At 52.1% G+C, this 20681-nt stretch overlaps 1 protein-coding gene across 1 annotated transcript in view; it reads left to right on the forward strand.

Annotated features, from left to right (window-relative positions):
- fndc3ba (fibronectin type III domain containing 3Ba) overlaps nt 1-20681 on the forward strand; it is a 28378-nt gene that overhangs the window by 628 nt on the left and 7069 nt on the right. The window contains exons 2-14 of the mRNA XM_068751549.1: nt 7264-7420; nt 8147-8229; nt 14272-14348; nt 14731-14962; nt 15043-15211; nt 15304-15434; nt 18733-18791; nt 19387-19538; nt 19619-19678; nt 19750-19888; nt 19981-20034; nt 20124-20248; nt 20515-20680. Of these exons, the coding sequence (XP_068607650.1) occupies nt 7293-7420; nt 8147-8229; nt 14272-14348; nt 14731-14962; nt 15043-15211; nt 15304-15434; nt 18733-18791; nt 19387-19538; nt 19619-19678; nt 19750-19888; nt 19981-20034; nt 20124-20248; nt 20515-20680 (1575 nt within the window). The 5' untranslated portion in view covers nt 7264-7292. The remainder of the gene's footprint in view (nt 1-7263; nt 7421-8146; nt 8230-14271; nt 14349-14730; nt 14963-15042; nt 15212-15303; nt 15435-18732; nt 18792-19386; nt 19539-19618; nt 19679-19749; nt 19889-19980; nt 20035-20123; nt 20249-20514; nt 20681) is intronic.

Genomic DNA, 20681 nt, shown 5'->3' on the forward strand with positions numbered 1-20681 from the left:
TCAGGTTAAACAAACAAAGTGGGCGTGGAGGCGTGTCATCGTGGAGACCTGTGTAAACAAGGTTTCTGTGGCCTTTGTCCTTCTGTCCTCTTTCCTAACAGCTGATAGGATTAAACGTTGGCTGACCCTAAACTGCAAGGTAAAGAAGAAGAAGAAGCTTTATTCGGTCACAAACAATCGTGCTCGGCTGAATCTGACCAATCCATGAGCAGCATTCTGCTAACTGCTACCGGCTGCTAACTGCTAGTAGTTTTTATTGTATTTTATTTTTTAAATCTCCAGGCATTTGTTTTTTGCCCTGTTCTACCTCATTACCGGCGAGCTAAAGGAGCAGATGCTGCAGGGAGCTGCAGATGAGTCACCATCACCATCATCATCATCATCCAGCTTCTGTCAGAATGAAGGCACCGTAATGAGTTTCTGTCACAGTTGTGGAGTGTGTGTGTTTGCACACACACTCCACAACTGTGAAACGCACACTGTATTGTTAGCATGCATATGTGAATGTGTTTAACCAACCAGAATCTGATCCGTGTGTGTGTGTGTGTGTGTGAAGGAAGTGGCCGTGTTTGTTTAAACTAAGCACGCTCAGCCATGTGGGACAATTTAGCGGGAATGAACTGCACCGCCTCCCGCAACCCCCCCCGACCAATTCTGAATGAGCTGCTGTTTGAAGGTGGAGGAGAAGTATGTCCAAAAAGTGAGGGAGGGTGGTTGGTGGGGGGACGACGACGACGACACAGGTTAAAGGCGGAGGAGGAGCAGTGGTGTATTCAAATGTGAAGGTGTGGCTGGTGTCAGACTGGGCTCCAGTATCTTCTTCCGTCCTGCAGTGGTTGGGGTTTGACCCACAACCCCCCCCAGGGAGATGGACCGCCAACCAGATTTCACTTGTCTTTGGGAGTCTGTCTGTTTAAAGTTAACCTAGCAAGCATCGTAAGCCAGTGGACTCTTATGTAGCATTAGCAGCAGGTTGTCTGTGCTAAGCTAGCAGCCGGATGGTTTATGGTTGCGTACCCCCCCCCTCCCAGCGCAGGCTCTTAGTCTCATGGCTATTGGAACTCGCCTCATTGTGTGGCCGGACTGCAGCCGTGCAGATCCAGAGCGTTAGCGCGGGGTTAGCCGTGAGCCCCCCCCACAGGCCCCGGAGCTTCTCCTTGAGCCCCTGGCCTGCTCTGGACTGTGGCGCGGCAGGAGGAGGACAAAAGGAGAATGTAAACCCGGCAGCACTGCAACAAAGACGAGTGAGTCACGGTCATGAGAAAAGCCACTTCCTCTGTAGCGTCTGAAGGCGGGCGGGAATAGTGAGAGCCAGAACCAATCCTGAGGATGACTGTGTTGTTGTGGACGAGGAAGAGGCCGGGGGGGGGGGGGGGGGTGCAGATGCTCTGGTGATGGTGGTCGATATGGATCCCCTTTCGGGTGTGGACGATCTGCACTTTCTGGAACCCCCCCCTCCACTGATATCTCCATGTAGGGACTTCCTGTTTGTTGTCCAGAGGATACCCATGATGCCTTTCAGCGATGAATCAGCTAAGATCCTCTTGAGGCTTTGGGAACCTTGTAAAATAAATCCCGATTATAACTCGACTCTGGAAGCATTGAGGATTATCGATCCGGGATCATCCCCCACCGGGAAGTCGTGAGGAGTCCCGGACCCGGTCCCGATCTTCAGGTTCTGGTTCCGGGCTGTACTTGTTACACGCGGCATTGAGGAGCGTTTACCATTGGTCGGGGGGGGGGGTTGTTCCTGCAGCGTTGCCGCTGCGTGGCTACGTGGCGTCGGACTGCTGGTCCTCCGCTGTGGGTTTCCTGGTTTGTGGCCTACTGGCCCCCGGCCCAACCACACACACAAGCCCACAGCTGCGGGAGGAGCGCTCGCTGGCAGATGTTCACATCTGGCGCTAGCTGTGCTGCCTCTGCACAAAGCTAACGGCTAACACAGAGCCGATTGTGGACGACGCCGTCCGCTGTGACAGGCAGGACTAATGTTTGTTCTGGGGCAATAACACAATTAGGATTCCACACATTTCTGCCTCCACACACACACCACGAAGCCCCTTCCTCCCTCCCCCCCCCCCCCCCCTGCCGTCCTGCCCTTCTCTCAGTTGCTCTTTGTGCAGACAGAAAGCAGATCATTTTGATTTAATAACAGATTTCTCTGCCTTGTGAACGAACGCAGGGTTGTGTGTTTGACTCAGCTCCGCTTCTTAACCATCTCACACGTACCGGATCCACTGGATCCCCTCAGGCGAGTGTAAAACAACCCCCCCCCGCCCCACGCCCCGAAGGAAACTGGTGCCTCCACCTTTCTTTCTCTTTGACCTCTCCTGTGATCTGCTGTGTTCTGGGTGTTGCCCTGATCCAGTGTCAGTTATGTAACTGAAGTTGCTGCATGGGAATGGACCGCCGCTCCGCTCTGACTCCATCCCTCCCTCCCACTGTGCCCACCAACAGCCAATAGAGAGAGCCGATGTTTCCCCGGCAGCCAATGGGAGAGGGGAACTGTGTTTTGAAGGGCCGTGGAATGTGTGGGAGGTGGGGGTCTTTCCAGGAAGTGGATGGCAGTGGAGTCGGATCCGGGACTCTTTGGCTGGGGTACTTATTTGGCAGCATGGAAGAGGCTGGTCAGAGCTGTTGGTGCATTTCATTGGAGGAAACGAAAGACAAGAAGAAGCTGACTTTAAATGTCAACAGAAGCATTTATTAAACCGGGAGTCCCAGCCCTCATCGCTGCAGAGTAAAGCAGCGCACCTGTCCCACTTCCTGCCCAACACCAGTGGGGGTCAGAGTACCGGATGTGGTCCAACCACCGGTTGTTCTGTGTGTCGACAGACCTGACTCTGAACTGTGTGTTATGCTTATTGCATTTAGCTGAAACTGACGCTTAAAGGGGGTCGCCGGAGTCTGTTGTCGGCTTTAAGGTGAGGTCTGCTAAAAGCAGTCCTGTTATTAATCAGAGCAATACAAAAGCATTGAGACCATTTACACCCGATGTCTGTCGTGCTCGCGGGGCGGGACACAGGAGAGGCAGGGGGGGACGGGATGGCGATGGACGGGGAGAGAAGTGCTGACGTTACCGTTTTACTGGGCCCAGTCCTGACTTGTCGGCGCTTCGGCTGTACCCACTGATCTGCAGAATGTGGAATCTTCAGCGGATGGAAGTGGAAATGCTGGGATTAATTACATGCAAGCGTGACGGCTCAGGATTTCATCAAGCCTTTAGATGATCTCTGCAGATCGTTAAAAGATCATCATCTGCCTTTTATTTATGCGCGACATGCAGGAGACGACCGCAGCGTGAGCTCGGAGGCCCTTTAAAGCTGGGAGATGCTACGTCGCGCTACTGGAGGACGTGGCAGCTGCTGGAGGAAGAAGGGCTTCTTCTGCCGGCGCTGCGAGTTCGAATCCCTGGTTGTTTTCGTTTTGTTTGGATTCACATGTCGATGTACTGAGATTGGGGGTTTTCAATGTGTGCAGCTTTCACGACATGTTTTCGATCTTGGGCAACGCTATTTTCTAGGTCTTTTTTTAAAATCCTAAATCAGTCTGTTTCTGTACTTGTGCATTCTACTAGTTTTATTAGTAAATTCGAGTTGTCAACATGTGAATTTGTAGCTAGCGTTAGCACGGCTGCAGCCAGAGGTGCAGCTAACACATCTGCTGACATCACGTCCTGAAGCGGCGCCATGGGTTTGTTCAGTAAACGCAGATGGCGGCGTACAGATACGTCTTTGTTGTGCTGCTTCTATATATATATTAGCCATATTAGCTAGTTTTTTTTAATCATATTAGATAGCTGGCTATCTAATAAATATATTCATCATCATCATCATTAAAAAAAACGATCTGCCAAAAATGAAACGTCCTATAATTCAAAGTTTGAAAATGATGTGAGTGACGCCCACAGCTGATTGGTCAATGCATTCTCCCGCTATCAGGCGTGGCTTCTTAAGGTGCATCATCACCTTTGACCTCGCCTTCGAGCGGAGCTTGTTCATACATGGTCTGGAAGTGTGTCGCCTGTGTTCCGTCGCATTCCGCTCCACCCGCTCCGAGTTCTTCTTCGTGGAAGACGTATCATTACCACAATTACAGGGCAGGAGGACTTGGACCGTCGATGCTCGGAGGCGTCCTCGCCGACGATCTGGCGGCCAAGAGAACGGCGGCAAACTGGAGCTGGATTCTCCTCCTCCGTCGCCTCTTTCAGCCGCTCGCGCAGAAGGCTGCCAGCTGACGTGGGAACCTGAAGAGGTTCCATCTTTCCTAAATCCCTCCTCTGTGCGAGCACAAGCGCAGCATTCCTCTCCACTTGTCTTTCCTCCCTCCCCCTCCCTCTGGGATGAAGGTGCTCTCACATACACTGAATACTTTTGTAAAAGGAGCCGGAGTGAATGGGAGTGGTGTCGCTGGCAGTTTCCCACCATATTTAGAAGCCGTCCCCTTCCTCCTCTCACACTGATGCGTCTGTGCTGAATGCCAGCGCAGAGTAAAGCTGCCAGTCGTTGAGGCACTGTTGGAGGACTCGCGTCAGTCGGCGCGTTCGGCCTCTGACGCCGCTCTTCAGTCGTGACACCTGAGCGCATTCCTTAGCAACGCAGAGGATGAGGAAGACGAGGCTGTCGCCGGTTGTCTCTGCAGAAGATCCAAATGCTAACCGATTATTATCGTAAAAGTCCTATTTCAGTAAACGCGTCAGAATCTCCAGGTCTTCTTCTCTCCAAACATTCCCAGTCTAAAGATAAGAAAACATTTCACCACTCCAGGAGTTATTAACGGCCTACAGTCAGACGGGCAGTGAACGCACCACCTGACCTCTGGAGGAGCCGCCGTGTGACGTAAATAAAAATGACTGATGGCGTTGCCGTAGCGATCCTGGCAAGGATTGGTGATCCTGCTGGATTTGTTCCAAATGTCATGACCTGTTTGGATCATTCATTGTATACCTGGACACGCCTTCAACCGGAGGGGCGGGGCTACAGCTATCCGTCCGTCATGTTTCGCTTCCTCAGAAACTCTTAAATGTTATTTCCTGAACTTTCTACAGGCATCAGTCGCACCTTGAATTGGAGCCGTCTGCTTTCATGGACTTTCCTTATTTGTGTTTATTTTGTTTCCATGGTTACAAGTTGACTTGAATCGCCTTCTGGGTTCGTCTCAGACGGAGGTTTCAGGGGCATACATCAGACTGAGTGGAGCGGAGGGGGGGGGGGGGGGGCTTGATTACTGCTGACTCATGATTTGAAAGCTCGAACAAACATCTCGCAGTTTTGGCTGCTAGAGGTGTGTGTGTGTTTGTGTGTGTGTGTGAGAGAGAGAGAGAGAGAGGGAGAGAGATGGTGACGACTGAGAGGTGTGAAGCATCGACTGGAAGTCACAGTCTAGTGATTTGTGGAAAATCCAGTGTGCTTCATAGAAGAACTGGAGTGTGTGTGTGTGTGTGTGTGTGTGATGAATAGACGCATGAGTAATGATGTCGTTATGAGGTCAGAGCTACCTCTGAATATCTGCGGCTTCTGTTTCTCTGCAGCTTTTATATTTGAGGAAGTTTCCATGATTACACACACTGGATGATTGTTGTTTGATTCGAATCCGGGGTTAAAAATTAATCAGGACGTTACATGAAGTAACGGTGACCACCGGTCAAAGGTCATCTCCACCTCTAAAGCCTCTGCTGGTTTTGGCTCTAATGGATAAATATGGATTGAATACACCTTTTGCAGGTATTTCTGTTTTCCTCTACTGAGGCTGTTTGTCACGATGATTTAGGCTTCAAGTCCAGTTTCAACTTTTGTCTGTCCCTGCTTGATGTCTACTGTTTGGGGGGGCGGGGTCTGTCTGTTAATGCGCTGTGGTCAGCAGGATTGTTAGCATAGCATTGCGGTCTGGAGGCAGCACGAAGTGATCGGACCTTTGATCAAGTCTGCTCTGAAGTCACTGCTGCAGGATTTTTACTGTTTAAGAAACATCGCTGCAGGCTCCACGCTACTCATGCACGGATTGGCTGTCTTTTCCAGACTATTTCTCTGTGTGAACCAGGACTGTGTGAAACATTCATCAACATAGGGGTGAGGGGCAGCACTCCTTCGCCTCCTAAGTTAAATGGATAAGTCTTGTGATTGTTCCTTCCTAGCAGTAAATAATAAAGTAAATATAAAGCAATTCATCTCATCATAAACGGTTTATCCCATTCTTGTCAGGGCACGTGTGTGCGTGTGTGGACCACGTGCACGGCCGGCGCTGGTTTTCTTTATTTTTGTGGCTATGTCTTTGCCCTGCAGCCAATGAGGTGAAGCTGTGTTATTTTCCACTTAGATGTATGGCCTCGGTTGTTTTTATGCTTTTTGGTTTCGCCGCTGTTATTATGAACGCTCCACATTTAGCTCTCTGGTTGCTGTGACCCTAGAAGGCCTCAGTAGATCCTGTTGCTGATGCGTTTCCACGGCGAACAGTGGGGCCGGTTATCTCGTTCACCTCATTCGTCTTGGATAATGAGTCCCTCAGACAGGATGTGGACCGCTGATGTCACAGGCCTGCTGCTGATGAAGCGGCGAGTCCGTCTCGTCTCTTTTCTCTCTCACGCCGGACGTGATCGGATTTGTTTTGTCCTGACAGACGTCGCAATCGGCCTTTTCTTTTATCGTACAAATCTGACTAACGCAGTCGCGAGCCAATCAGCGATGAATCCAGAATTGTGAAAATGTGTTTCACCAGTTCATCAATCATTTAGTATTCATTCATTCATGCAGAGAGCGTATCCCTCCACCAAGACTGCAGAACAGCCTCAGTAATTTACATTTGACTCCATCATTGGAACCAGGTGCTGCGCATATCGGTTGCCATGGTGACGTCGTGAAAAGCGGGCCTCGTAAACGCGTTGTTTTTCTCTGGATCGCGTCACGGCGAAGACGCTTCTGCATCTGTTTTCAATAAACTAATAAATGGCATCAGGAAGTAGACCTGCAGTCATTGATTAGTTTACTAATCGATTATTCCATTAATGCTCTGGTGATTGATCAAGTAACTGAATATGCATTGTATGTGATGAAGAAAAGAGGTTTGTTAGTTAAACAAACAACTGTTTCCCATTTTAATTTTATTTTAATTGACGATTACTTTAATAATAGTAATTAAGTAAATAAATAAAACTCAAGCTTGTGACATTACAGCTGGATTTAAAACTGAAATACATTTTAAGGTTTGTGTGCGTGCGTCGCTGACCTCCTCCTCCTCGCTGACCTCCTCTTCCTCTCTGCTCTCCAGGTCGGGCGGTTCAGTGAATTTCTCCATGAATGTACGTCACATTGGTGATGACAGACCACATTCCGCTGGACTTGGCTCCGCCCCCCCTCCTGAATGGGGAGGTCCCTCTCATGCCTCACATGGTTAACGGTGACGCGGCGCAGCAGGTAAACACACTTCTGTCCCGTAAGGCCTCCTTGTTATCTGCCATCTTCATCACTGGTTCATCGGGCGGGGCGGGGGGCGGGGGGGGGGGGGGCATCCTGTTCTTCTCCGATCTGTAGATAATTTGGAACATAAACAGAGGATTAACCCTTTAATCGTGCCCTCGGGATCCCGGGATCAGACGCACCACGTGGTCACAAGTGGGGTTTTTTCTGAGTCCTTGGGTCACCCTGCACTATGCTGGGGTTCCTATGGCAACAGCAGCCACTGCAGTAGACAGGAAGTAAGAGTACGTGTGTGTGTGTGTGTGTGTGTGTGTGTGTGCGTGTGTGTGGAGTAGGTTAGTGCTGAGATTGGAGCGTGTGTGGTCAAGAAAGGAAGGATCATTTGACGGCACACCTGTAGCGTGTAGACGGGGCTGTGTGTGTGTGTGTGTGTGTGTGTGTGTGTGTGTGTGTGTGTAAGAGATGGAGGGTCATCTATTTCATGTCTACAGCCATGTGTACTCGCTCAACATGCACACGGACAATCTGACGGTAAGGAGCGTGAATCCCGGACCTCCGGGTTTGTGTGTATCGTGGCTTTAGCGGCGTCCTCTCGCGTTAGCTAATCGAACAGCTCGATCTGTGTGTCGGCCCCGACCTGGGAGACAATTTGACGCGTAGCAGAGGGACTGGTGAAATGATTCTGATGTCTGTACCTGTGTGTGTGTGTGTGTGTGTGTGTGTGTGTGTGCGTGTGTGCAGGTGATCCTGGTGCAGGTGAACCCGGGGGAGACGTTCACCATCCGGGCGGAGGACGGCTCGCTGCAGTGCATCCAGGGTCAGTCCATCACACGTCATTGCATTAACATGATGTCACTGTGAGGTTGCTGATTCCCCTCCCTTCGGTCAACATGGACACGTGTGTTACCATGGCGACGGGGAGACTTCCTGTTTGTTACCATGCTCAGATACTTTTAACGGTCTTTATAGAAAGACCTGCGAGAGAAGGGCTTGTTGGGCCGGGTACCGGCTACCTGGAGCTCAGATTCTATTTCTGAACCTTGTCCTCTGGCTGCAGACATGACGGGCGGGGTCTTTTGTGAATGGACACACTATTAACGTGGGGGGGGGCCCACACACGGCTTCCCTCTGGAGCAGGTCAGCGGGTTTAATGGGAGGTGGGGAGCGTTCAGACGGAGCCTCGGTGTGATTACTGAGACGTTTGTCCGTGCATGTGAGCCGCCTGTGTGAGATTAGAGCCTCCACTCAGCAACCAGCGTTTATATAAAGCAACCTCTGTTTAGCTGCTGCCGCCAAGCCTGAATGCTAACAGCAGAGCCGCGCAGCCTGGAGACGACGGCCTAGCAACCGCAACACGTCCCTTCATGTGAGACTCGTCTGCTGGCCTGCCTCAACTCCCCAGCTCCAGTTTAAACATTATAAATGTCGATTACTTTATGGATGAGCAGAAATATTGATGCTGTAATTTTATTGTTATGATGCTACACGCGTTAGCTTCATGCTACTCTGAAGTAAATTCTGGAGGTGGGTCATCTTTGCAGTCCCACCTCCCACTAGTACTCCCAGTGTCACCCCGTTGCTGTCATGTGTACATTCTCCTTGCTCCTCTCCCCTCCCCCTCTCCCTCTCTCCACCCCCCCCCCCTCCCCCCCCAACTATGAGCGTTTCCCCGAGCTTTCCCACACTCACTTCAAAAGCCGGGCGGTGGAGGGGTGTGTTTAAGCACCCTGCTCTGGAATGCGTGTGTTTTACAGGCCGTGTTGCTTTACTGTGTTGTTTGCTCTCTGCTGGACCTTTATGAGGGCTGATGAGGCTGGGGGGGTGATTAACAGGAAACTGTGTCCTGCCAGGGAGGATGTGACATCACGAGGCAGCCTTATAAGAATGCTGCACCTTCGTCACTCCAGCTGCACCTCCTCTTTTGCCCCTCCATCGCTTGGCTGAGGATGTGACGGCAGATTGTGGAGGTCTGAGTGCTCCTTCTCCTCCAATCAGTCAATGGCATCAGTCACCATGGTAACGTAGATGCTATCAATGACTATCTGGATCCATCTTGATCTGTCTGGGTCAACCTAGACACCACATCTGTTCTCGAGGTTCCCCTCCTGTTATCCATCCATCGATCAGAGGGTTTGTATCGACTGGTGCTGCTGGAGGGTCTGGCGGGGGGGGGGTTTGTCTAACTGGTTTGGGAACGCTGGTCGGACCGTCGCTACACATGCTTCGTAATGGAATGCGGCCCCCGTGGGCACAGTTTCTGCGCATACCTGTCTTTCTTTTCCCAGAGGTTTTCCACTGTACAGAAACAAAAGGGCAGAGAGAGAGAGTTGGACTGATGAGGCTCAGGGTGGGTCGGTTCTGGTTGTTCTGGCCGGCGCTTGTCCATAAACCCGGTGCCCTCAGACGGTAGGCCGTGAGGAGTCAGGGGGAGGAGGGAGGAAGAACTGGAGTGGAACTAACGGGATGGAATGAAGAAAGGTAAATAAAAGGTGGAGCGAGGGAACGCGCGCGAGAAGCAGACGCGGCAAGTCTGGTCTGGTCTCGTCGGCTGCCGTGCATTCCGGGGCGAGGCCACTTCCTCTCCGCCGTGACCTCAGCCACCCCTGCGCTGCTAACTTGGTCTGGGTCTATCCAGGCCTGTGTTTGCTGATGGGACTGGCCCACTGACGAGTGTGTGTGGGGGGGCTGTCTGTCTTCACATGGAGGCCCGCGTGGGGAGCAGCAGCTGCGTGGAGAATTTTCCAGAGAAAGAAGAGCGAGAACTTTTCCAGGGATGAAATTCTTGGCTCTCTTGAAAACTCAGGGTACAGCTGGAGCACTTCTCCCTCCTTCCTCCCTCACTTTCTCCCTGTCTCCCCTTCTCTTTCTGGCAGGGGGGGGTAGATGCTCTCCACATGTGGCTCATGCCTCCTCTGGGATCTGATTGGGCTAGCTTTTCTTGATCATGTGATTCTGGTGAAGTTTTTCGTGATGAAGACGAGTTTAACAGTTCCTCCTGCTGAGAGGAGGAACCAGGAAGTCAAAAAAGTCTGCTGGACCTCGACCAAAGATTGATGGAGGGATGGAGGGATGGAGGGACGTAGGGACGGAGGGACGGCTGGCACCGTAGACCTCTGGGACACGTGATTAACTTTTGGGAGGAGTCCGGGACAGGAAATGCTCTTCTCTCCTGGAGCAGCTGTTCCCATGATGGATGGATGGATCCTGGTTCTCAGTGTCGTCCTGGAGAAGGAATCTTAATACTGAAGTTCCGCGTAAACAGGATTCTGTCCGGTGGGGAGACGGACCCTCGGGGACCAACAACCTGCCTGGACGGGGGTCCGTGGTCTCCGGGATGCAGAGACGAGTCTGACCTAGATTCTTCTCCTGGTTTCTGTTCCTCTTACGAACACACACGATCTGGTGTGATCAGCCGTAAGACGTGCGCGCACGCACACACGCGCGCACACACGCACACACACACACACTGCTATAAACACACAAAGAGTGGAATTTGGAGTTGGGGAGGGGGGGAAAGTCCCTGCTAATCTAGGACTTCCAGCGTTGCCTTTCTTTCCACTGACATTCACACGCCTCCTCGCCTCCCGTCCTCCGACACACTTTCTCTGGTCGTCGTGGCGACTGGAGTCGTTCAGCTGTGACTCAGAGGAGAGGAATGCGTGAAGAGATAGACGGCCTATCAGAGCTGCTCCTCAGCGGGTCAAGGTCTGAGAGTTTGTTGCGTCTTAATGGGAGGAAGAAGCGATGATGATGATGATGTTTACATACCAACAGCTGTTGCTCTCTCTTCTCCTCCTCACTCTCTTTCACTCCTGCCAGACATGAAGAGTTGATTAAGGAAAGAACTAAATGAATCATCAGTGTCTGCACTGTTGCTGTTCTTGGTGTGTGTGTGTTTCTGCTAAAGGGAATACCAGTTAATCAGTTTTGTAATTGATATCGACTCGTATAACGGGCTGCGATCTGGTCTGAACAGATCTTCATCAGGCGGTGACGCTAACGCTTCCTCCTGTGCAGAACTGAAATGATTTTCTTACTCGTCTTCTAGCTCTATAGATATCGGATCAATAGTTCTAATACTTAATAGTGAGGGTGGAGACGTGGGGGATAAAGTTAGAACGATGCCGGCTGATGTCAGCGAATGTCGACATCCGGGAAAAGCTTATTCAAAATCCCCACCTTTCTTCAGCTCAGGTGTGCTGATTGTTTCATCTGCTCACATAGACTTCCTCTTTGTTTTCTCATGAAGCCTTGAGCATAGCAAGTTTATGAGATCACACACACACACACACACACACACACTCAGCTCATAGTTTACATTCCTCAGTAAATCTGCAGCAGCTCTGATTACAGTGTGTCCGGATTTGCAGTTTGTTTTCTTAAACACACATTGTGTATAGAGATCTGTTCCACACACATGAGCTGTGTGTGTGTGTGTGGACACCTTTCCAGGATGTATGTACACACACACACACACACACACTGCTCTGCCGCTAATTCAAAGCTATCTCTCATGTTTCCTCTTCCTCCTCCATTTCCCATCATGCTCTGTTCCTCGTCCCGCTCCCACCCAGAGCGTCCAGTAGCCGTGTTGGAGGACACGGGAGCAGGCGTGATCCGCTGTGGGCGTGTCCCTCAGAGGACCGATAAGGTTACCCGCGGATGCTTACATAACTTCCAGTCAACGCCACGTCACAGCTGACCCACACGGGAACACAAACACCCGTCCTGATTGGACGCGGCGCTCTGACGGCTGGATTCTAAGACTCCCCGATGGGTTTTGTTTTCTCAGGAAGTCTGTGTTTCATATGTAGGTCACAAATCGACACGCACACACACACTTTGCCTGCAGCGTGTGTGTTTCCTTTCATTGTGACGACCACGTGTGTGAGTCTGAGGACAAAGAGTGCAACAGTGGTGGACGGAGCAGGCATAGATAATAATCTATGTAATCAATAATCGTATAGTCTGTGATCAAAAGGCCAGATTCAGCTGTGAACGCTGGTTGAGTTATTCTTCTATAAATATACGTTTAAGGTAAATTCAATCTGACAATTGATGTTTGTTTGGACATGTGGATAACGTGGCGTTAGTGGAGGAGGAGGAGGAGGAATCATCCTGTCATCGCTCCAGAACCACTGCCAAGCCAGATTCTGAGAGCTCAGACAGAGGAACTGATCTCAGAGCAGAGATCACCTCCCTCCAGAACCGGTCCATCGGTGGAACTGGTTTCTGGAAGGATGGTTGCATGCAGGTTCCCTTCTGCTGCTCGAGTGTGTCCCCGTCATCCATGAGACCAAAGACAGTTTGGACAATAAAAATAATAAAAACCAAACTTTAGAGGAGGATGGGAGGAGTTCAGAGAGACAGGATGGAGGGCCAGACACAGGTGCATGATGGGAATCCTAAAGTTGTCCTGTCTTGACGTCCACAGCTGGATAGAAACACACATTTGTTTGCGAGAGGAGGTGTGTGTGTGTGTGTGTGTGTGTGTGTGAGAGAGAGAGACAGGATGTTTATGTTAAACGTGTGTATTTCCTGTGTAAATCTAGACTTTCTGTGATTCGTCTTCATGAGCTCTTCCTCTTCCTCCTCATGCGGCACTCCTCTTCTCAGCTCCTCCTCCTCATGCAGATGTTTTTATTGAGATGAGAATTTTCATGTGAATGTTGAAACCATCTATATACCTCCTCTGTCACGCCCCCATAAAGCAGCAGTCCCCTGATTGGTCGATCCACGTCTGGTGACTCCTGGACCATGAAAACCTGCCCCCAGAACCCGGATCAGCAATCCTCATGCAAGATATGACATCCTAAGTGATGTGTCCGGTTGGAAGCAGGAGTTAGGGCTCCTTCAGGGATGAGACACAGGAAGTAGTAAGAGTCCATGATGTCATCACAGCATGGCTCTTAGGCCACACCCACCAAATAGATGCTCTGGAACGCTCATTTAGTGTGTGTGTGTGTGTGTGCGTGTGTGCGCGGGCCAGCGGGACAAAGAGGGTCTTGTATTTTGGAGAGGGGTTGGGTCTGCTGGGTCCGGTCCTGGGGGCCGGGATGGGGATTGTGTGTGTGTGTGTGAGCCAAGGAATGCTGCTGTTTGCTGAGTGAAGAGCGCCGACTGTCCAAACGCGTCTGTTTGCGTGTGTGTGTGTGTGTGTGTGTGTGTGGGGGGGGGGGGGGTATTTACTGTCCTGTAACCTGTTTGTTTTCCGATGGGAGGGGGTGAGGGCAATGACTGATGTCAGGACTTTCAGGCCCTAACTGGGATTTCATTGAAACCAGTCTACATCAAATAGCCATTTATCCCAGAGTCCAGTTCAGAGTCCAGGTGAACCAGCATGGTCCGACGGAGGGGCCACCTGGGTGGGTTCTTCTCTGATTGGTGGAGCAGCTAAAACGCGGACAGAGGAATAAAGTTGTGTGTTTTGAATGTCGGGAGTTAAAGGGCCAGTCCTCCTAATTGACCTTGTTCCTCTGGATCCTGACGGGACACCAGGTGTCGGCTCGGATCCATCGGTACCTCTGTCTGATTTATTCTGCTTCCAGCTGTCCCAGCGGCATCTCAACGAGCTTCCCAGCCGCAGACCTCCACCACAGGACGGGGGGGGGGGGGGTCGGAAAAGTCAACATCATGTTCAGTCTGCTCAGGCCATCAGACAGACTTCCTCAGAGGCTCATCTTCAGCTTCCAGAGCTTTTTTATGTCTCGTCCCCACCTGTGATAGAGGCGCGACAGTGTCTCGCACGCACGCACGCACGCACACACGCACACGCGCGCGCGGTGACACACGTGTGTTCTGCGGACTGACTAATGGACATGAGGATTGACTTTAAATAAATTCTCCTCCTTTCTTCCAGGTCCTGCTGAGGTTCCCATGATGTCTCCAAATGGGTCGATCCCCCCCATCCACGTCCCCCCAGGATACATCTCACAGGTGAGTGTCCAGGGCATCTACTCCTCAGTGGACCTCAGAATCAGACCCACGGAAGCTGATCATGCATTTGATTGATCAGCCTCCCATCCTGGATCTGCGTAAAAGCCAAATCCAGGCCCGTTCTTCACCGTCTGGGATGTCTAGAACAGAAACAGGTGGAGCTGGGCATCAAAAATAAAATAAGAAATCTGTCAATGTCCAACAATCAATAAGACGGCAGTCAGAGGGGGGGTCAAAGATCAGCGAAGCCCACAGCCTCCTCAGGCTCCGTTGCCAGGACAACAGTTTCCCTAAACACGGAACTGTTTATTTAGCAGTTTAGGAATATCAGTGTGACTCCTGCTCAGGTGTCCCGTTACAGTCCTGTCCCGTTGTCTTTCAGGTGCTGGAGGACACCACAGGGGTCCGCCGGGTGGTGGTGACCCCCCAGTCTCCAGAGTGCTACCCACCCTCCTACTCTCCGGCCCTCTCTCCCACACACCACCTCCCCCCCTACTTGGCTCACCCCCACTTCATCCCCAACTCTCACTCCTTCTACCCCCCTGTCAATCCGGGAGAGCTGCCCCCCCACCAGTATTACCAGCACCACCTGCCCCCCATGTACGGCGATCCAGGTAGGGACGCGGACTGGTCGGCGCGGCGACGTCGCGCTTCGCTCGGCCTGCACTCTGACCTCATCTCTGCCGTCCTCCAGAAATCATCCCGGTTTATGGGATGTCCAACTACATCAGCAGAGAGGAGACGTACAAACCCCAACCCAAGAAGGTGAAGGAGCAGCGGCAGCTGGAGCGACAGAACCGGCTCAACTCCCCTCCCACCACCCTTTATAAGAGCAGTCTGGGGCCAGCACACAACGGATACAGGTGACCTCGCAGCCCGGCCTCATGACATCACGCAACAGCACGTTTCCTCCCGCCACTGATGTGACACTTTGTGATTTTTCTGTCCGACGCAGCAGCAAGTCACACGTTCCATCGCTGGGGCCAGTGGGGTTGGTGGGCGGAGTCAGCATTCCGGGCGGGAAGAAGCCCGAGCGACGCCTCCGGAGCAGTCCACGGAGCGGCGAGCCGGAGACGCACGCACAAGGTAGGAAGCAAGATTGCTGCGGTTCGGGGCGGGGCTTCGGGGAATCGGCAGCATCGGACCTCCATCGCTGCTCCGACTTCTGTCCTCGCTGACCTCTTCAAACAGCCACCATAAAGGACACCTTTAGTTCCCCCCCCCTTGTTGTCTCACCCAAAATAAAGAATGAATGGATGAATGTGTGCAAAGAGAGGGGGTGAGGAGAGGGAAGGGGGTTCCCGCATAGCTGAACCCGTCCCTGAGCGCTATCGGTTTACCCCGCTACAATAACGGCCTTGTTGGTAAAGGCTGAGCCACGGGGGGAGGGGATGGGTGAGACAGAGCGGAGGGGAGAGCGGGGGGGGGGCACATACCTGTAGAGCCCTGCTGGGGATGAAGGAAGCCTTTGAGATGTGCAGAGACATGAAGGCCCACACTCGGGTGGTTTTTAACGACACATCAGGCGTTCATTAAAAGAGATGATCGTTCTTCTGCTGACGTGACGGCGGCAGAGAGTGAGGAGACGGCGGGGTGCCCTCCCCTCATCGGGTTCTTCAAAGTGAAACACTCAATAAAACTTTAGAGAACTTCAGAGAATTATGAAGATGTTAAAATGAGTCCAGCGTCAGCGTCCTGAGAAGCTGCTGAACATCTAGAATCTGATTGGATAGAGCTAAACATGTGGCCATTACAGCGAGGGAGAAAACCGCTCCTCCATCAGCTCTTATATAAAATGGGAGCTGATGAGGTCGTTGGTTGGAAGTCGTGTTGCTCCTCCCTGAGCAGGAAGTGCGCATCTGTTAGCTTCCATATTAGCATCGCTAGCAGCTTAGACTTTGAGACGGTTTACCAGCTCCCCTCCAGTCTAATGATGATGTCACTGCTCTAATGATGATGTCACCACTGTGTTATTTGTAATGGTTTGTCTCAGGATTTCATATTACAGTTTATTTATGGGTCAACCTACTGACCTGGAACTCAGGGATGCTTGAAAGTCAGGGAAGAAACATTCCTCCTAACTTTCTATTGGAACCCCCAACACACACACACACACACACACACGCACCACACACACACGCAGCAGCTGACTTGGCAAGCTCGTGTCCGTTCCCCAGCAGATCCTCCTCTTCTCCTCAGACCTGAGTGGAAACAGATGTTATCCCGGTCCCGTCTGCACCTCCGTCCTGGCTCTGCATCACTACCACAGGTCCCAGATGGGCCGACTCCTTCAGCGCCGCCGTCGTTGGTCCAACGTCTTTGGGGGGGGGGGAATTCAGGTGAAGCCAGATGTGTGTCCGCCTTGTTTGCTGTGCTAGTGGAAACTCGCCCGTGGAGGGACAACGTGACGCCAGTTTGTGTCCGGGAGAGTTCCTGAGAAATGGAGGAAAGAAACTTTGACTTGGTTGTTGCTTCTGCTTTTCCAGAAGAGAAGGACCGATATTGTGCAGTCTCTGCCCGTGCGAGGAAAGCGAAGATGGCGTTTGTGAGTAAAGGATCTGAACTCGGTGGAGCCTCTAGAGGGCGCTGCAGTCCAGTGCCAAAGACGCGCTTAGAACAGCGGCGGTTAAAGCGAGTTTAAAAGAACTCAAAGGCTTGAACTCGCTGCAACCTTTCCGACCGGGACTGTTTTCATGTTGTCGCCATGGCGATAATCTGACACAGACGTCATCTCTTTATCATAAACCCAAATACGGCCACGCTCGTCGGGAAACCGGAGGGAAAGAAGACGGTACAAGAAGAAAGGCGAGGACAAGCGATGTTGAGGAAGTGGAGAGAGAGAACGAGGGGCGTTTCCTGCTGAGATCACGCGCTGGAGGAGACGCTTCCGTCCAATCACAGGGGGAGCAGTGGGCTGAGCGGAATCAGATGGGGTCAGGGTTCTAAAAAAAACATTTCCCCATAATCCCTTGCTGTTAAATTACACAAGCACACATTGAGACGCCGGGAAAGGTCTTGTGTCTGTCCTGCAGCGACGTCGGGACGCCCGTCTCTGCAGCTGCGGAGCAGATGGACTTCTGTCTGCGGATCATGATCTCCTCCCTCCTTCCAGCTCCACGTCCCTCACTTTGTTCTCCTGATCCGAGGATCTGAAGACGGGATGCTGCCTCCCTCCGGTCCTGCAGGACTGCATGGGAGAGGGGGGGGGGGTCTGTCTCTGACCCGATGCAGACGGCTGCGTTTGCAGGCCATTGTGGAGCAGGAGTTGTTAGTGTGGTAGAGGAAGGCTGCTGCACCTCCTGCACCACCTGCACCTCCCCATCTGTGGGAACGCTACTGGGACTCGTCGTCGGGCCGCCGCTCTCCTGCCCGTCATCTGTTGATCTTCTTTTCATTTCCTCGTGTTTGGGTTTCTGATCTCCTCGCTGTCCTCCCAGCAGTCTGTCCATCCTGTGAAACCCGTCTTCCTCATTCCTCTCCTCTTCCTGCTGGCCGTTGAGTTCCTTTGCTCCGTCTGGCTGTTGCCCAAACACGCAGACAGGCTGTGAGGTCAGAGGAAGCCGGGGCGTTTGAGGACAGCGTGATCTTGGTGAATATTAATCTGTAAAGCAGCTGGAGCAGCCTTAAACCTTTTTATTCATTTTATTAGTGCTGATCAGTTAAAAATAAGTTTGTATAGCAGACTGAAATGTTAATGCACGTATGAAAAAAATATTTATCTCTGACATTTCCTGTAGGAAGAGGTCACCTGACCTAAAGTTCTCCTGAGGTTCAATAGCTCTGCTTCTAAATGGGTTTAAAGAGTCGGTGGAATCGTGGGCGGATCGTTTACCTCCGCATCCCGTTAGCCATGTTGGCTGCAGCAGATGCTGAGGTCAAGTTGAGGTTGTGCTTTCATGACATCACTGTTGCCATGAGTCATAAGTGCCCCCCCACACACACACACAGAAACAGTCAGGCCGTCTCCTCTGAAGATGTCAGACTGCTGAAACGCACCTCCTGATGGAGGAGCCGTCTGACAGGAGGAACCGTGTTCCGACCGGCTCCTTTACTCAGGACTGGACCCTCTGTAGGAACTAGCATGTCACCAAACATGCCAGAACGCCAGGTTCTGATCCGGGATCAGCTGGAACCAGTTTCTGCTCTTCAACCTGATGACGATGATGATGATGATGTGAAAACGGTCTGGAAGCTGCAGTCCTCGCTGCTGCCATGACAGCAAAGAGCAGAACTAGCAGGACGTATACCAGCCTGTGTCCATGGTAACAGTGATGTCACCAATAACTCATGGACCATTAGTGTTTCACCTCTTCACTTAAAGGGTTAAATTCCATCTGAATGGGAATCGTTTGTTTACTTTTGATGCTCCTGTTTGTCTCCTCAGATCATGATTCAGAGGCCAAGCGTGTTCAGGACACGTTGTCTGCAATCGACAAACCACAGGTCAGCATGCAGCCCCCCCCCCCATCCACCCATGTCTTCCCCATGTTTTCATCGTTCATATTAGTGATGCGTTCACTGACTCGTAGAAGAGCTGTGCTCTCTGCAGCCACGAGATGGCAGCATCTGTATGTCATCCAGCAAACAGTCCGTCCTCCCCGAGGGGAACCAATCATTGGATGGGAGAAATTAAAACGGGTTTGTTTTGCAGCATTTAGAATCTGCAGGAGGAAGTTAGACAGAGTTTAAGGTCCTCGTCACCTGTAATTACCTCCTCCTCCTCTGGGTCGGAGCTCAGAGGAGCACGTTCTCCTCTGCTCACATCGTTTCCTCCACATTTGATTCTTTTAACAGTTTCCTCCCCGTTAAAACTATGAGACGGACGCGCGGATGAATCATCGAGCCTGTCAACTTTCACTGCAGTGTCCCTGAATGCACCTTGGAGCCCCGTCCTGCCTCGCTTATTATTTTTAACGTTGAGAGATAAACGACGCAGAGCTGCAGCCCAGAGTCGATCGATCAGGAATCAGTGATCAATCAGAACACGCGTTTGCTCTGCTGCCGTGTCACAGCCATCCTGTGTTTAATGCGTCCTCAGGTGTCCAACATTCAGGCGAGGGCGGCCCGACTGGCCTGGGCTCCCCCGGCGGGGCTGGCAAACCGGCTCAGCAACGGCGTGCCCGTGTCCTGCTCCTTCGAGCTGTCGCTGTCAGATAAGGGCCGAGACGGAAAGTACCGCCTCATATACAGGTAGGACGCGCCCCGAGGTGGGAGGCAGGAGGCGACTGCTGCGTGCACGTGGCGTGACGAGGCCGTGTTTCGTGTTTCAGCGGCGAGGAGTTGGAGTACCATCTGAAAGACCTGCGGCCAGCGACGGACTACCACGTACGGTACGGACCAGCCTGGCGGGCCGCGTGTTAGCGGCTAACGTTTGCAGGCGAATCATCTGGTCTTTCTTTAGGGTGTCGGCGCTGTACAACTCGGCCCGCGGCTCGTGTTCAGAGGCCGGGTTCTTCACCACGCAGTGCAGCGTCCCAGACGTACCCCTCTCCCCCAAACTCACCCACCGCACCAAGAGCGCTCTCACCTTACAGTGGAAGGTACACGCTTCCGTTGCCACGTTTCTGTTAGCTTCGCAAACGGGCAGATCTCTTCACCCGCGCATAATCTTTGTTGTTGTTGTTGTCCACAGCCGCCAGGAGACAACGGATCCAAAATCACAAACTACCTGCTCGAGTGGGACGAGGTCAGCCGACGTTCTAACATGCAGTGGCGTATGATCAATAGAGCCCTGAGTGATGATGTCACATCTGTTGTCCGTCCCCCGTTCTCCAGGGGAAGAAGAACAGCGTCTTCAGAGAGTGTTCCTTCGGCAGCCAGAGACACTGTAAGCTGACGCGGCTGTATCCCGCCTGCAGCTACACCTTCAGAGTGGCGGCACACAACGACGTCGGCACCAGGTAGCGCTGACTTTTCAAATCTGTGAAAACGCACCTCCTCCCTTCACGTTCTTGTTCTTTGACACCCTCCCCCTACGTCTCCATCCTCGCCTGCGACTTCTGCACAACTCCCTCAAAGTTCCTAAACAAACAGCCCGAGCTCCAGGGGCTCTTTCTCCTCCAATCAGGGGACCTAATCAAACGCCATGGCAACAGAGACGGCCTGATTGATGATTGATGAGTCAGTTGGACACCTAAAACGTGAGATCTTTGTGTGCTTCCTGCAGCGGCTTCAGCACAGAGGTGGTGTTCTACACCATGGGCAATCTGCCGGCTCTGCCTTTGGCGCCGCGGCTGGTCAGGGCCGGCGTGTCCTGGGTGACCCTGGAGTGGGGGCGTCCGGAGGGCGAGGAGCAGCTCAAGTACACGCTGGAGATCCAGGAGGACAACAGCG

The sequence above is a fragment of the Brachionichthys hirsutus genome, chromosome 18 (genome assembly GCF_040956055.1).
Source record: "Brachionichthys hirsutus isolate HB-005 chromosome 18, CSIRO-AGI_Bhir_v1, whole genome shotgun sequence".
Lineage (NCBI taxonomy): Eukaryota > Metazoa > Chordata > Actinopteri > Lophiiformes > Brachionichthyidae > Brachionichthys > Brachionichthys hirsutus.